Source organism: Vicugna pacos, chromosome 19 (genome assembly GCF_048564905.1).
Source record: "Vicugna pacos chromosome 19, VicPac4, whole genome shotgun sequence".
Lineage (NCBI taxonomy): Eukaryota > Metazoa > Chordata > Mammalia > Artiodactyla > Camelidae > Vicugna > Vicugna pacos.
The window spans coordinates 33,353,845-33,371,939 of record NC_133005.1 but is presented as its reverse complement, the minus strand read 5'-3'; the positions used below and the strand labels follow the sequence as shown (position 1 = coordinate 33,371,939).

Genomic DNA, 18,095 nt, shown 5'->3' with positions numbered 1-18,095 from the left:
GCAGAATGTTTAACCATCATTGCTATTTCTCTCCAGTTGTGTGTGTGTATATATATATATATATATATAGAGAGAGAGAGAGAGAGAGAGAGAGAGAGAGAGATGTGTGTGTGTGTGTGTGTGTGCATGCACAGGAATGCGTGTTTAAACCAAGGCAGGGTCATGCTGCGATACTGTTTTGTAAACTGAAGTCACTATTTAAAAATCACCTTAAAAGGACCTTCACAGGCTGGTCTCCACAGGGACACTCTGATTTCTAGGATCAGGTCTAGAACTGTGTGTAATTTGTCTGTAGACCACAGACTTGCCAAGGCAGGACCAGGGACAGCACCAGGCAGCTCACCCTAATGGCCACATTTCATTTTTGTCCTTGCTTTCTGCTCCTGTTCTTGTGAAAAAAAATAAATAAATAAATTTAAAAACTGACAGACCTACCCAGGATTTCATTCCATGCCTGGCCCGGCATTTTAATGCAAGAAGCAGAAGGCTTGTGAGCTATAAATAGCCCAGGCTGCTTCTGAACAGTGGCAGGGAGAATTTGTAGGTCCTGTTTCCTCCGAACCTGGTGACCCGGATTACTTCCTTCCTGCAATGGTTACTTTCCTCGCTGCCTCCTCTGCCCATCCTTCGTGGACCAAAGCAAGTCTCTCTCTGCAAATACTTGGTGAGCATCTACGCTGGGCCGAGGTGCTGGGCACACGAACTTGAGTGAACCACCACCAGCCCCATCACAGCCTGGAGTAGCGGGGGTGGAAGCGGACGCAGATGTCCACAAATGAAAATCTGGTCTCTGGGGAAGCCCAAAGAGGGGTCCCTAGTTCTGGAAGTCAGGAGGGGCTTCCTGGAGGAGGGGATGCTGGAGCTGGAAAAGGGAAGAAGGAGACAGGGAACTTGGGGAGGGGAGAAGGAAGAGGAGTCTTTGGGACCATGGGTGTAATGCTTGGCACAGAGCAAGGTTTCGTTATTCGTGAATGATCATATGCTTCTTGAGGGCATGTGTTCGGTTCCTTTGGTAGCTCCCATGGCTTCCAGGATCCAGTGATCCTAGGTAAAGAGGGTCCGCAGCATTTCACTAGCCCAGTGATTCTTAACTTGCTTCGCCCATGCTCTTCCATCTGGAACCAGGATCCTTAGCTCCAACCCTGATGACTCAATTAGGAAACTTAGCTGGAATCTGCAGATCTATTTCATCATCAGCTCCCAAGATGATTCTGATGTCCAACCACATTTGGGATTCACGGTGCTAACCCTGTCTCCCATCTGGGGACCATGCCTCAGACCCCAGTCCTGTCTCCCTAGGATGACAGTGAAGGGAGCTCACACCCTCTCAGGGTGGATCCTTCCATTGACAGCTCAACTGCAGCAAAACTATCTTCCCTTCTGCCCAGAGTCACCATCACCATTAGTTGTAACATAGTGATACTGAAAATCAAATTTGTACAGTCCTTTGTTGTCTACAAAATACTTATTTAATTCGAGAGGTGAAAACTACATAGATTTTAAATCCAAATAGACCTGCATTTAAACCCCACCACTTTTTTTGTCCTACCCTATTGGCTGTGTTCTTAAACAGATGACTTAACCTCTCTGTGTCTCACTGTCCACATCTCTTAAATGGAAATAGTACTTACCTCTCAGGTCATTGAGGGATTTGAATAAAATGCACAATAAAGGCTCAGAACTATAGTAAGACACTCACTCCATAATAATTTATTATCAGAGTTGTCCAAAGAGGCAGGAGGGAAACATGGGTTCCTATAAGATCAGCTAAAACTACTTCTACAATTTGTCAAGAGCCTACTGGGAGTAAGGCACTTACAGATTCATTGTATTTCATTTAAGCCTGTGAGGCAATTGTTATTATGCCCTCTTTACAAGTGGGGACACTGAAGCACAGAGAGGTTAAGTGATTTGCTCAAGATTACACAGCTGGCATTTGGCAGAATCAGAATCTACTCCAGATGTAGCTGACCCCAGACCTCAGTCTCTATTCCAGACAACCTCCTTCCAGATTCCCTAATTGCATCCCTCATCTTCCCAGAGAGGACAGGAAACATGTTCAAGATCTCACAGCTTAAAGTATTCAGAGCTGGATCTGGAGCTGTATAGCCGATTAAAACAGCCATGAGCCACATGTGACCACTTAAATTAATTACAGTTTTTAAAAATTAAGAATTTGGTTCCACAGTTGCACTAACCACAGTTAAAGTGCTGAACAGCTGCATGTGGCTAGTGCCTACCATTTTGGACAGTGCAGATACAGAGCATTCCATTGCAGAAATTTCTGTCAGACAGCACTGGTCTAGTGCTTGGTCTCTTGACTCTCAGCCCAGGGTTTTTCCCCTGTCAGAGGCTACTGGAAGTTAGATTTGCCTGATCAAAGAAGTGGATCGAAGGAGAGATAGGAATAGGGCAGCTGAAGTTACGCGAGGGAGAGAGCAAGCTCAGAAAAGCTTGTAAGAGGGAAGCTGAAATCAACAGAATAAAAACTTGTACAGAATAAAAAACATGAGAGCCATTGGCTTGGGACCCACCTTGTCCAGCAACAGACCTGCCTAGATGTCTGATTCCAGGGGATGTCTACTAGCTATAGCATTTCTCACTGCCTTATTGATGTCTGCAGTTTCTCTACTGGGGACAGGGCTTTCCAACCAGTAGAGAGAGATTCGGCTAAACAGCCAGTTCCTGGAAGAGAGAACTCAGTGGCTGAAATGCCTGCTCCTTTTCCTGGGGCAGGAAGGAGGCTGAAAACAGGGGGCATTCTGAAGCTAGCCAGGGCAAGCCTCAGACCTAACAAACCCAGCGTGACCTGGACTCGGGGACTCCATGCTGTGGGGACCCGGCAGTGACTCAGAGTGGAATGGGGTCTGTGGACAGTGGACAACGTGTGGGCAACACCCGCAGCTGCCAGGGCAGGTCTGAAGACCCATACTGCACTCAGGCTGAAGACCCAACCTGGGAGAGCGGTGTGTATGTCTGTGTCCTCTGTGTTGGGAGCACTCTCCCCCCAGATATCCATGTGGCTCATTTCTTTACCTCCTTCATGTATCATAGTGAGGCCTCCCTGACCTCCATCTAAAACCAAAACCCCCATCCCTCCACTCATCACCTTCTAACACCCACTGTGTCCTCACATATTTGTGTGCTTTGATGTTAGCTTGCATCTCCTGGATCAGAGCTTCAGGAGGACAGATGGTTTCCCTTATTTTGTTCCCTGCTTTAGCTCCAGTGCCTAGAACAGTACTTGACATATAGAAGGTGCTCAGAAAAATGCTTGGCAAGTGAGTGAATGAATGAGTGAATGGATCTCATTTAGTCTGAGATAGACTTCCGCAGGATCCTCAAACTCCAGATGATGTCTTCTATGGAGTATGTTCAATCAGTAAATATTCCCTGTGTGGACCCTCCTCTGTGCCAGGTTAAGTCGTTGGTTCTACGGGTAGAAAGATGAAGACTATCTCAGCTCTTGAGGAAGAATTCACAGGCCTGGAGGGAGGGAGTGGGGTGACCACAGTGATGTTCTCTTCCAAGCACCGTAACTACTGAATGTTCTGCTGTCCTATTTGTGGTCCGTCTTCCACCCTAGACCAGAAGGGCTTTGTGAACAAGGATCTTGCTTGATGCTGTGTCCTCAGCACTAGTACAGGACCTGGCAAATACATGTGGGCTGGATGCATGAATGAGCAGATCCAGGGTGTGATGGGATAGGGACTGGCAGGAAGTCTGTGGTTGTACCAAGGCAAGGAAGGGCAGAAGCATGCAAGAATTCACATGGGAGGAAGGGAAACTTCCCCTGTCCCTTGGCAGCTTGCCTTGACTCTCACTTGGCCAACGATGGAGCAGCTTGGTGATGATGGGAGGGTGGTGGCTTCCCTTCCCCAAGAGGCAGGGTGGCCGGCCACAGCCCTTCTATATTTCAGCTTCTGCCTGCGCCTGTCCTTGGAGTTAAAAATAACCAAGGATGGGAGTGCAAGGACACGCTGTCCTTCTCTGCCATGAAGCAAGGATTCTTCTACCTTGTCTCAAAGGGGGCTGCAGGGTGACAGGTTTGAGAAGCCAGCGGCTTAAAGAATTACCCCTTCCTGCCCCCTTGAGGATAAGCCCAGACCTCACTTCCCCAGTCTAAGATGACTCTAAATGAATTATGGAATATCACAACTGGAAGGGCTCTCCAGAGTAGGCTGGATACCTGGCAGGAAGCCCATGGCCCTCCAGGCCTGGGACCTTGGCAGATATCACCAATCAATTAAAGCCCCCTCCCCCTGCTTTCCTGGGACCCTGGCAGCCATAACCAATCAATCATGGCACCCTTTTCTGCCAAATCCAGACACAGTCTAAGAATTCTTAACATGGGATATTTTAGGCAACAGCTACCAGAGTTGGCAAAAAAGAGAAAACCTATTTATCATCGTAATCTAGTCCAGTTCCCTCATAGTGGGGAAACTGAAGCTCAGAGAAGGGCAGAAACTTGTCTGATATTACACAGGAGACACATAGTAGAGCTAGGACCAGACCTAGGAGTCCTAACTCTGCTGAGACTTTTTCCCCCCTCTATCCCCTACTGCATCCTCTTTCCCTTGAGAACTGAGGTTCATCTGTCCAAAAGAAGGGTTTTTAACCCACAGACTGCAAGCTTTAAAATTTTATGCCACATACAGTGTGTATGTGCTGACAGGTACTTTTCTAAGGAAAGTGAGTATTCTCACTTATATAACTTTCATCGGCTTCTCAAGGAGATCCTTACACAACCAGGAAAGGCAAAGAAATCAGAAAAGAGTGAGTGGAATCGACAGACTAATGTCTTGCTACTCAAAGTGTGAGCCACAGACTAGCAGCATCAGCCTCACCTAAGAGTCATTAGAAATGCAGAAACCCCAGCCTCCCTGGGATCTACTGAATCAGAATCTGCATTTTTAACAAGACCCCCAGTTGATTCATTTGCCCACTAAAGTTGGGGAAGCACAGGGCTGAAATTTGAAAGTGTAGCCTTTGGTCCACCTGAAAGTGTATGAAGTACCTGCTGAGTGCCAGGCACCCTTGCCAGCCTACAAGACGGCCGTGGTCCTTGCTCTCATTTGAGAGAATAGAAAGAAACCTAGGTTCTTTAGGCAAGATGGGGCCCAGCTGCTCTGCAGCTCTGCTAAGGCCAAATCAAGGGAGAAATTTGCTTAAACTGTTTGAAAATGAAAGGTCGAACTTTCGTCCAACAAGTATGCATTAAGCAGGTGTGTGGGGAGATTCTCACCTGGAAAGCCTTAGGAGGGCACCGGGTTAGCTGCTATCCTGTGGAATGGTGCAGAGAGGGACTGGCTATTAAGCAGTCATGGGATTTGGATGAGTTGAGTGGGAGCAAAAGGGGGTGTGCTGCTTGAGGCCAGCATTGTCAGAAGCCTCTGGTGCTAAGAGCCACTAATCTAAGATGGGTTTGCTCCGATGAATACTAGTGCCAGATGATTCCAGCTGGTACCATGGTCTCAAGGGATCCTGGCTAGTTCTTCTGGGTCTGATAGGCTCTGAAGGAAGCTGACCATATGTAGACTGAGGAAGGAGATAATGGGGAACCTAGGGCAGAGAAAGGTTTGCTCTGGTGAGGCCGTCAGTAAGGAATTCAACTCCTGTCCACCGTGTGACCCCTGCATGTTTTATCCGTGCGTCATTGTGGGGATCCCAGTGCACATGTGTGCTTTGAAGATGGCACACCTGGTGTCCAAACCACACAGCCTAGGCCTTCCCAACAGGCTTTGTGTGCTGGCCACTTGCTCAGCTGGAGCCGTCTGCCACCCCTGCAGAGGCCACTGCTGACCTGAAGAAGCCTTACCCATCCCGACACTACTGGTTCTTTGACCCTCTGGGGGTCAGTGTAGAATAGGGGTTAATAGCAGGGCCTGGGAAATAACACACACACACAAACACACACACACACACACACAGCTTTATGAGATAATTCTCATACCATACATTTCACCTACTTGAAGTGTGTATTCACAGAGTTATGCAGTCATCACCACAATCAACTGTAGAACATTTTCATCACCCCCAAAAGAAACCTGGACCCATTAGTCATCATGCTTCAGTACCCCCTCACCCCAGCCCTCTAGCAACCACGGATCTGTTTTCTATCTCCATGGATTTGCCTATTCTGGATATTTCATATAAATAGTCATATAAGTGGACTATGTGGTGTTTCATGACTGGCTTCTTTCATTTTGCATATTTTCAAGGCTTATCTCTGTTGTGGCATTTATCAGTAGTCCATTCCTTTTTACAGCTAAATAATATTCCAATAGATGGATATACTACTACCTTGGGTTTATGTAATCATCAGTTGATGGACATTTGGGTAGTTTCCACCTTTTGATTATTGTGAATAATGCTGCTTTGAACATTTGTGTTCAACTCCTTGTGTGGATGGTGTGGGTTTGTTTTGCATTGTCTGCCCACCACTCACTTGCTATGGGACTTTGGGTAAACTGCTTCAGTTCTCAGAGGCTCAGTTTTCTGAGAATTTTTGGGAATTGGATATGCTACTGTCTGACTCAGAGTATTATTGATAATAGTGGCTATAATTTACTTAGTGCTTTTATCTTATCATGACAGTCACTGTACATATGCTATGTCCTTGAGTTCAGCCCCACGAGGGACATGAGAAGATTTATTTCACAATTAATGTGGACTTGAGCTATAATAAGCTAATGTCTGCCTTGTTACAGCAAATCACTTGGTAGCTCGATGAGTTCTCTTTCCAATGCGTGTGCCCAGGGAGAGAGCTTTCCGAATTCCTCTATGCCTTTGGCCTTTTCACATTACTGGGAGGCATATCTTTAATCTTTTCTTTTGTATATTTAAAACATTTTTTGAAGTATACATAGAGAAAAGTGCAGTAACTAGAAGAATTATCTCATGGTTCCATCATTTGTATTTTCCCTCTACCATGAAAATAGCATGTCCCAGATAGGGCTTGCTCCTTCATCCTGGATTCCAAAAAAGATTCATGAGACAGAACCATAGCTAACTCACAAGGAATTTGTAATATGAGCAAGAACTAAATCATGGTTCTATAAGCCACTGAGATTTGGGGGTCATTTATTACTGCAGCACAACCTGGCGAGAGCTGATCAGTATGTTTAATCCTTATGACAGTGTAAGGTGGGTTCTATTACTGTTTCTATTTTATGAGGGAACTGAGGCTCTGAGATGTTCAATGACATTCTTTAGTGTACTCGGAAAGTGGCAGAGGGACGTTTCCAGTCCCAGACTCAATTATTCAGGCTCCAGAGCCAGTGCTCTTAAGAAGACGGAAGTATGTGGGCTGTTTGGTGAACGATGAGTAATCCAGTGTGGATCGAACACCTGGTATGTGCATGATGTCAGACTTGTAGTATAGGTTTGGGGCAGATCCTGAAAGCCTTGGAAGCTGTGTGGATTGTGAGGCTTCCCAGTGCCAGATGGGACCATCGACTCTACCTTTTGCCCACAACTCAACATTTCCCAAAGCTTACTCAACTTGTCCGAAGGAATGGCTTCCTGGGGAAACCTGTGGGGATTGTAAATTATCTTTCTTTCAATGATTGCTGAGATGCTTCTTCTCCAAAAAGTCTTCCCACACTCTCAGTAGACTGGGAGCTGGAATAGAGTGAATGACTTTCCCTGGCCATCCCTGCTCAGTGTAGGACCTCTGTCTCCCCAAAATGCATTTACTCTGCATTCAGAACTGTTTGTCTTCAGTTTACATTTTGGTTTCACATTTTCGCCTTCTCCATACATGTTTTCCACTTATCAGTATAGCTTTTGGTTGTAGTCTCTTAAAAGGTAGCACTTCATCTACAATAAAATCTTATGATTTTATTTGCAGTCAAGTATAATTCAGCATTGAAATAATTCTCCTTACAGCCCAGCCACTGCCTCTACTTGCAGTGCTGTATTAATTACTCTTCTCCCCTGCTCTCATAATATTGTGTATATTTCTGCCCTTGAACTATGTACTATGTTGTAATTATAACACCTTGTGTTAAAATTGTCCCTTTACTTGGCTGTCTCCCAGTAGACTGGGAGTTTCAACCAGGTCTGGGTTTAATTCATCTGTGTTAGGAATCTCCAGCGCAGGCCCTGGCACTGAATAGGCACTTAGTAAGAGTTTGTTGAATGAATGCTAATTATCTGTTTCATCTCCTCTCCCCATTCACTGACTGTAAGTTCCTTAAAGACAAGGACTGTGTCTTATTAGAATCCCCAAGGCCAAGAAAAGCATGATATAGGAAATGAGCTCAATAAATATATACTTCACTGGATACATGAGAATCACATCTCCTTCCATGGGCAGAACCCTTTAGAGTCACATAGCACATTTATATCCGTTACCTAGTTGATCCTCTCAGAATCTTCAGCTTCTCCATGTCTGGTGTTCTCAAATCCTATCATGTTCCCTTTGCCTCCCTTCCTCCTACCTCTTTCACCTCTGCATCTTCATGATTTCTTCCTCTTTCCCCTTCAAATCCTCTTGGGAAATGTTCTGCGGGATCCTTCCTACCCCCACTCCCCACCCACCCTATCCCACCCCTCAGTGAAAAGTGATTTAAAGGACAAATTATACTCTGGTCTTCACTGAACCAAGATCATGCTCCCATTTAACAGCTTTGCTATCTTGGGCATGTTTACTAACCTTCCTGATTCAGCTTTCTCTTCTGAAAATGGAGATGATAGTGGTTGTGAGGCTTGGATGAAGTAATGTATGCACACATCATGGGCTCTGGTTGATCCCAGTAAGTGGAAGTTTCTGTCTTTACATGGAAGGGTGGAATTAGAGACATCAACAAGCCCATAGGAGGGAATTGTGGTTTAGAAACAAGTAGGGGATGGGGTTACATTGTTCTGAGATCTCCCCTTCCTGTGAGCTGCCACCTTTGCCCCAGTCAAGCCAAGGCCTCAGTGCCTGGTCAGCACCACGGACAGTTCCCCCCATGTGCATGGCTGGCTAATTACAAGTCACAATTTTATTGTATGTATCACCATGAGAGATAAAAAGATGTTAGAATTTAACTCTGACATGCTGTTGGTTGTCATTCATATCTTAATTTCAGAGACGTTGAAAAATATGTGTCTTAGAATCGATGAAATAATGACAGTTTAGTGAGAGATGATATCAGTGAGCCGTTGACCCCTGACCCTTAAAGAGGTTAATTATAAACTCCAGCAGTTTTTGAATGCCTACTGTGTTCCAGGCCTTTTTCACTTCCCCCCTCTCCTGTCCTGGGTGCTGTCCGCCCTCTATACATTTACTTAACAAATAACACATTTGAGGAATATAAATTAAGCCGGATAGACAGTTTTCTCATTATCCTTCCCAAAATATTCCAGTCCTGAGCCTCATTTCTTCAGAACATTGCTTCCTGCTGAAGGATAATCTAATGTGTTAAGCTTTCTAGTCCACATCATGCTTAACCCCTTTAAAGAGCATGTCAAATGCATATTCTCTGACCCAGTAATTTCATTCCCAGGTATGTGCCCAGAAGAAATGTACAGAGATGGTCACCAAAAGACACATACAAGAATGTGTCTGGCCGAGTTATTTGTAATGTCCTCAAACTGGACACTACCCAAATGCTCATCAATAATAGAAAGAATAAAAATAATTTTGGTATATTCACACAATGTAAGACAATAAAGCCATGAGAATGAATGAACTGCAGTGAAACAATCAACAGGGGTGAATCTCACAAACATAATGTTGAGTGAAAGAAGTAGATGGTAAAGAATATATTCTAGATGATTCTATGTATATAGAAGTATGAAATAGGCAGAACCAATTTGTGCTGTTAGAAGCCAAGGTAATGCTACTCTTGGAGGGGAAGTAACTTACTCAAGAGGGGCTTGGGGGACATTGTTCTGTTTCTTGATCTGGGTGTTGGTTCTATAGTTGAGTGTACTTTGTAATAGTCATCAAACTGTATACTTCCAGCTATACACTATGTAATTGTATACTTTTGTGTATTATACTTCAACAAACAGTTGTTTTTAAAAGCACTTTTCTCTAGAGGAGAAGAGAATACTTAGAATTTCCTATGCAGGTTGATGGGTAAGACATTTGGGGGAGCTGGTCACATGGAATGTTTGGAATTATTCAATGTGAATGGAATGTAGCACACACTGGGGAAAGGGAGAAAAAATGAGGCTGGAAATGTAGCTTGGGACCAGTACAGAAAGGCACTGTGTGTTAAGGCCTTTGAAATTTATTCTGCAAGCAACAGGGTACCGTTGGATGTTTTAAATCAAAGAGATGACATGTTCAAGATTGTGTTTTAGGAAGTTCGTGCAGGCCACAGAGTGGAGAACTGGTAGAAGAAGACATTTCTCAGTTGGAGACACCAATTAGGGTAGAGGCTGACCACCTGACCAAGCATTCGAGTTACTTGGGGATTTCCTAAACTACAGATTCATGGGCCCCAGCCTAGACCTACTGAACCAGAATCTCCAGGAGAGAAAACCAAGGATTCTGTGTTTTAACTAAGTTCCCAACATATTCCAAACTGTCAGACTTACACTGGCCTCCGAGCAAGTGCTTGGGAACCACCAAGCTAATTGACTCTTGTAGTAGTCCAAGCAAGAATAGGTAGGGGTATGAGCTGTGACCTTGTTGATGCAAAGCAGGCCTGAATTTGTGTCCCCAAAAGGAGTCATGGAGACAGTTTACTTAATTAATTAACAAATAGTTATATGTCATGTACTAAATAGCACTTACTATGTGCCAGGCCCTATTCTAAGTACTTTTTGTAAAACAACAAATATTACCTCATTTAATCCTCATAAAAGTCCTGTAAGGCACATACTATTTCTCCATTTATTTTTTTAAGAGGAAGAAGCTGAGACACAGAGAGGCTAAGTAACTTGCTCCAGATCACACTACTAATAAAATTAAGTGACTGGGCCACCTTTAAAACCCAGGCCATTCCTTTTTTTTTTTTTTTTCCAGAACAGGTCATACTTTTAACCACTAGGGTTTGCTGCCTCTTGAAGATGCTCCACAAATAGTAGTGAATGGCTCTTTTATATGGAAAGAAGCCGAGAAGTTGGCAGTTAGGAGACCTGAATTCTAATGCCAAGGTAGTCATTGCCTCATGTCCCTCTCTGGACCTCAGTTGTCCTTCTACACAAGGAAGGCATTGGTTTGGATGACCCCTAAGTTCCCTCCAAATGGAATTTTCTCTAATTTTAAGGGAAGGCAGATGTTGACAACTCTAGAAAGAAGAGGTTGAAGGTGAAGGGTTCTCACTCAGGGTTTGTGCTTCCTTGGCCTGTCCTTGGAGACACAGCCATAGGCAGCATCAAGGCTGTGGAGACCTGAGTACCTGCACATTAACTCAGCTCTTGATTTTCAGATGAGTTTTAAGACCTGGGTAGGGGAGACATGTGAAGCTTGAAATAATTGGGAATAGTTAGGCTAGGGAGAGGCTGACCATGGAGAAATAAGAGGCAGCAGCCTCCACGGTATTTATCTTGGAGGGACAAGAAGGGCAGTGGCTGTGGGAAGGGAAAGCAGTAAGCCCTAGAGTATCACACTGGTTTGAAATAACCCGCTGACCCAGAGCTCTTGTGTCTTGAGGGCTTCACAGGCTGTGATATGGACCTGGAGAGGGCCACTCACGGAGGTGAGATTACATCTGGTCAGTGGCATGTTTCAGGATTTTAGAGCCTGGGGACCTAGGGCAAGTCACATAACCTCTCTGAACTTTGGGCTCCTTGTCTGGAAAACAAAGCTGTAAAGGCAGTCTTGGAATCTTGGATAAAATGTCAAATGCAGAATGGTCATGTCCTGTCCTTGCTTTCCCTCCCATGTGTACATTTCTGAGATATCTAATGATTAAGAGTATAAGATCTGTTTTCACAAAGATCTGGGTTTAAAACCTAGCTGTGTCCCATCTGGCGTAACCTTGGACAAGTTACTGAACTGCTTTGAGCCTGGTTCCTTTTTGTAAAATTAGGATAATGATACTCAACTCTCAGAGTTATGGCTGAATTTTATATATACATAAACATAAAAGATATATAAATATGTAAATATACATTCATATATTTAATTTATAATTTATGTATTATCTGTATACTAATCTAATATATATAACTTATACATATGTGTGTGTATATATATATGATAGTGTCTAGTACACAGTAAGTGCTAAAAAGAATGGCATCTGATAATTTATCATTATCATCATTTTATCATCCAGTTAGTTCCTTTGTGAACACTTGCTTTTGGGAGAAAGTACATTAAACACATTCATATTCGGTTATAGACAACAAGATGAGGCTTACTTGTTTTCTTTACTGGAGAATCTGCACTTCTCTTGAGGACACATTCTAAAAATAAAAGCAATTCAATTAAACACAGTGTTAGTGGGATGGGCAATGCCAAGTGCTGTCCGTGGTGCTGAATGGAAATGAAGGCGGAATGAGCTTACAGAGTCGACACAGACATCAAATAAGTTGACCAAAGAACCCACACCCCCAACCACACCACCATCAATAGAAGTGAAGATAAAGTGTCCCTGGGACTCAAGAAGTCTGATCAGAGAAGGGTTTGTAGAAGACATGGCACTTGAATTCTGTGGTAGAGCATAGTGAGTTTAGTTTAGTGGTTCATTAGAAACATGGTTATTGGAGTCAGAAAGATATGGGCTTGGATTCCAGCCCTGTCATTGGTAGCCATGTGTATCCTTGGGAAAGTTACTTAACCCTCTTTATCCTCATTTTCTTACCCTATAAAATGGGGTAGTAGCTATCACACTCACAACTTACTGTGAAAATTAAATGAGAAGATGCCTATGTAAAACACTTGGCATAGCATCTGGCACAATGACATAATAATATTCATAATAGCCACCTTTACTGAGTGCTTACTGTGTGCCACAGCCAATTTAGGATATTCTGAGGATTAAATGTTATTATATTATTACATTACCTTATTATAGTTAATCCTCACAACAGCCCTAAAGGTTTGGTGAGTTCTTGATAAACTGTTATTTAAAGCTTAACTCTGAAGGATGGTTAGAATTTTGATAGAGAAGATTACGAAAGCAGGAAGGTAAAGAAGAGAAAATGTGCATGAGGAAGTTATTGAGGATGTGCATGGAGCAAAGAGGTGCCTGGCTGGGCTGGGGTGTGGAGACTGAGAGGGGAACCAGGAGCAGGTGGGGAGGGAATCAGATAATGGAGAGTCTTGAATGCCTGGGTATGAAGGTGGTACCTCATTTGACAGGCAGTGGGGAGCCATTTTAAGGTTTTAAGTAGGATCATGGCATGGTTAAAGTTGTGATTTATTTATAAACTTATATTTTACCTTCATTTACATTCTAGAATTAATATGTTTAACTATAAAACCTTCAAAAGATGCAGCAGCATACAAAAGAGAAGTATGAGCTGATTGGACTGTAAACTGGTACAACTACTTTGGAAAATCATTTGGCAGCATCTGCTAAAACTGAACAGATGCCTGCCCTGTGGCCCAGCATTTCCACCCTTAGGTATATTAATGAGAGACACAGGTGCAAATATTCACCAAAGGCCATGCACTGAAGTAATCATTAGTAGTATTATTCCTAATAGCCCCAAACTGGGAAAAAAATGAAGTGCCCATCAACAGTACAGTGGATAGGTAGATTCTTATAGTGGAATACTATATAGCAATGATAAAAGCAGTCTACAACTACACAGAACAATGTGGATGGATCTCATAGAGTCAACATAACACTGAGCAGAACAAGCCAGCCCCTCCCTCCCAAAAGGCCTTGCTCTTTATATAAAATTTAAAAACAGGCAAAATTAATATCTAATGTTTGAGATCAGGATAGTGGCAACCCTTATGGCATGAGATAGAGCCTGGAGACTGGGCACAAGTGGGCTCTGGGGATCCTGGTAATGCTCCAGTTCTTCATCTGGCTGCTAGTTCCATGGGTGTGTTTACTTTGTGAAAACTCATCAGGCTATATACTAATGGTTTGTGCACTTCTCTGTATATATCTTATCCTTAGATGTAAAAGTTACAAAAAATAATCTTCCACACATCTCCTCTAACAATCTCTCTCCCTTCAGTTATTCTGCATTTACAGTTTGGTTCACATCCTCCCTGATTTTTCTGTGCCTTTGCATAAAGAGAAAGATGAAGCTACACTATCTATAGCTTTACAAAAATGGTCTTATGTTTTACATACTGTCCTGCAAAATGCTTTTTTAACTTCACAGTATGTTGAGGCAGTCTTTCTATGTCACTGTAGATGTGGGTCTAGATGATTCTTTCTAACACCTGCACAGTATTTTATTGTGGGAATGTACCGTTTAGTAAACCTATCTCTTATTGACAGACAGTTAATTCCAGCATTTTATTGATGTAAATGATACGTGGGGGAAACTTTTCATGCATAGCTTTGTGTACTTTTCTGACTGTGAATTTATCAATTACTAGGAAAGGAATATCTTGGTCTGAAGTGGTATGTTAAGATAGCTAAGCTGTTAATGACTTGCAGGATGATTGGGTTGGAAGCAGGGAGACCAGTTAGGAGGCTGTTAAAATAGTTTAGACTTGGAGCAATTAGGGTGGTTGACTGTGAAAATGGAGATAAAAGGAGAGAGATAAGAGATATTAAGGGCAAAGACTTTATATGACCTGGCATCTGATGAGAGAAGGGGAGAAGTCAGAGTGGTCCTTGAGGGTTCTGAGTCTAAATGTCTGGGAAAATTGGAAACATAAGTCAGAAGAAGTAGAGGGAAGTGGGACCAGGGATGGGGTTAGTTTTGGCCAGGTTACATTCAAGCAGCCTCCTCGTCATCCAGGTGGTGATGTCTAGAATGCAGTTGAAAAAATTGCTCTTTATGAATTAAGAGCTATAGATTGAGGCATAGGATTTATTTGCTTAGGGTGGTTCTCATGTTGTGGCAAGGGAATGAAATCAGCAAGAGGAAGGCTCTAGAGAGCGAGAAAGAACCCAAGGACTGGATAGTGAGGGCCTAATGTATAGGGATGGGGGCAGTGGTCAGAGACACAGGAAGGGATTTACTATCATGGAAGCATGTCTGTCTGCCTGCCTGCAAGTCAGGGAGGAAGGAGACACCATCGTTGAGTTAGGAGGAGGGAGGCCAGCCAGGAGAGGCTAGCAGGAGGTGTCCTGGCCTCGTCCTGTTTTCCAGCACTGAGACCCAGCTCCCTGTCTTCTTGCTGAGCAGGGTGATGGGGTTTGGGGGGCCGTAATCTCCCCTAGTGGGTCAGTCAGCAAACACTGGTGAAGGCCCTGAGGTTACCAGCTCATCCCAGACTCTGTGGGGACATGGGGAAGTTTCCACTAAAGATCTGACTCCACCCCTAGGAAACCCACAGTCCCTCCAGCAGTGGTGGGAGATGTGAAGCTTGCCTTGATCACCTGCTGTAGAGCATGGAGTAAAGAGACTGTCCTGCAGTCAGATCCCTCCTGCCTTCTGGCTCTGTGGTGCAGACCAATCCCTTAACCTCATGTCCTGGGTGCTAAGGCAGGGAGAGCAGGCTCAGCTGCCTCCTGGGTGGCTAAGGATTAAGACTGCCTTCAGGGCAGACACCCATTCATCCAGGAGTTATCAACTGAGCACCTACAGTGGCTAGACTGTTCTCACCCCTGGGGCTTCAACAGTCAACACAATGAAGCTCGTTGTCTTCAGGGAGTTTACTTTCTGCATCAATAACCCAACAGTGTACAACATGTTGGGGGTGGTAAGTGTCAGCAAGAAAGCCAAAGTAGGGTGATGGGTGGGAGGGGCCAAGAGATGGTCCAGGAGAGCTTGGATAAGATGATGTTTGATCACAGAGTGGGAGCAAAGGAGTGAGCTGCCAATGAGGGAAAGGATGTTCAGAGGGAGGGAAGGGAGGGAATAGAAGGGCAGAGGGCTATTGTCCTCATAATAACCCTGTTCTCCTGTTTTACAGTTGAGGAAATGGAGGCACAGAGAGGCTAGTAATTTGCCCAAAGTCTTACCGCCAGTAAGAGATCCAAGACAAACCTGGGCAGGCTGGTTTCAGGACCAGTGGTCTAAGTTGGTGGCCCTCAGTCAGGGCTGATTTTTGGCCCCCTCTCTGCAGGGGATATTTGGCAGTGTCTGGAGACATTTTTGATTGCCATGCCTGGCCTGGGTGGGAGGGTGCTACTAATATCAAGTGATTAGAGGCCAGGGACACTGTTAGATCCTCCACGGTGCACAGGACAGCGCCTGGCCGCAAAGCAATAACCCATCCAAATTGCTGGTTGTGCTGAGGTGAAGAAACCCTGGTCTAAATCGATGTAAAGCCCTTGACAGAGAATATGACACATAGTAGGTGCTCAATAAATAGTAGCTGAAGAAGAGGAGGGAGATGATTTGGAGAAGATTGCGGGAAGAAATGAATTCAAGAAGTACATGTTGGGTGGACTTAGAGAGTATTATACTTAGTGAAGTAAGAGAAAGACAAATACTGTATAATATCACTTACACGTGGAATCTAGAAATAGTACAAATGAATCTATATGCAAAACAGAACAGACTCACAGACACAGAAAACAAACTTATGGTTACCAAAGGGGGGAGAGAGGGAGGGACAAATTAGGCATGTGAGGCTAATAGATACAAACTACTATATGTAAAATAGGAAAGAAAGCACTAAGGATTTACTGTATAGCGTAGGGAATTATATTCAGTATTTTGTAACAACCTGTAATAGAATATAATCTGAAAAAAACTGGATAACTTTGCTGTATACTTGAAACTAACATAATATTGCAAATCAACTATGCTTCAGTTTAAAAAAAAAAGAGTACATGTAAATGGATCGGCCAGGTTAGAGAACTCATGTGATGCTGTTTGTTGGGTGGGTCTAAAGGGCAGGGCTGCCCCAGGGAGGGTGGGTGCAGGTAAGGTCGGTGGTGGGAGGAGGTTGATGGATGGAGGTCGAAACTGGGCAGCCACCAGCCTTTGAAACACTAACCAGAGGACTTGTCTCTCTGTCCCCTCCCACCCCATGTCTCTCTCCCCATTGCTCCTGGCCTCTCTGCCCAGAAGGGGACAGCCGGAGGCTGAAGGGGGCCATCCAGAGGAGCACGGAGACGGGCCTGGCGGTGGAGATGCCCAGCCGGACACTGCGCCAGGCCAGCCACGAGTCCATCGAGGACAGCATGAACAGCTATGGCTCCGAGGGCAAGTGAGTGTGGGGTCTGCAGTCGTGTCTGGCATGGGGTGAGGCAGGAGGGACAGAGGAGCGCCTCCATGAGACTTGGGTCAGTCTCAGGGGAAGGAGCACTAGTTCAGGACTCCTGGGTTGTCCTCATCCTCAGAAGGGAGGTGATGGAACAAGGAGGCTGCGAGGAGTGTGACTGGTCATCAGTCTGGTGCCCGACTGTCTAGATCTGAATCCCAGCTCCACCATTCACTGGCTGTGTGATCCTGGGCAGATCACCTCCCTGTGTCTCAGTTTCCTGGTCTGTAAAATGGGGACAATAGTACCAACCTCATAGAGGGGGTGTTATGAAGATTAAATGGGTTAATATTTATAAAGAGCATAGCGGAGTGGCTGGCACATCAGTGCTGGTAAATGAAGAAGGGGGTCAAGAGGGATTTTGTTAGGGTTGTTATTTCCTTTTTACTTTCTTAGTTCCTTAAATCCCAATTGGTTTTTAAAAATATGTACTACTGCTTGATAAGGAGTTTCACACACATCAAGTCTTAAAACATTGGGCCTGACTGGCTCCTCGCCCATGTGTCTCTCCACTGGCTGTGCACCAGAATCGCAGGGAACTTGTTACAAATACAGATCACGGGGCCCCGCGTCCAAGCTGCTGAATCAGAGTCCCTGGGAGTGGAGCCCGGGAACTGCATTTTTAAAAGGCTCCCTGGGGGAAGACTAATCTAGACTGGGGCCTCTCATCATTGGAGCAATTATGGACCCCTTTGAGAATTTTGGGAAAGCTTTGGGCCTGCTTTCCCCTGATCTATACACACATATCCATCCTAACACATCCACACACTCTTCTCACATGCATAGTCGTTCATGCTTCTCATAATTGTGCAGGGGGTTCCCAGGTGCCTCTAAACCCCATCTGTGGCAAAGAAAC

At 44.5% G+C, this 18,095-nt stretch overlaps 1 protein-coding gene across 2 annotated transcripts in view; it reads left to right on the top strand.

Moving 5' to 3' along the window:
- The window catches only part of RIMS4 (regulating synaptic membrane exocytosis 4), a 55,917-nt gene that overhangs the window by 18,125 nt on the left and 19,697 nt on the right, over positions 1 to 18,095 (top strand). Inside the window, exon 2 of one of the 2 annotated variants that reach the window (XM_072944285.1) lies at positions 17,044 to 17,185. In XM_072944285.1, coding sequence (XP_072800386.1) covers positions 17,044 to 17,185 — 142 coding nt within the window. The remainder of the gene's footprint in view (positions 1 to 17,043; positions 17,186 to 18,095) is intronic. The other variant, XM_006202507.4, reaches the window with a different exon arrangement.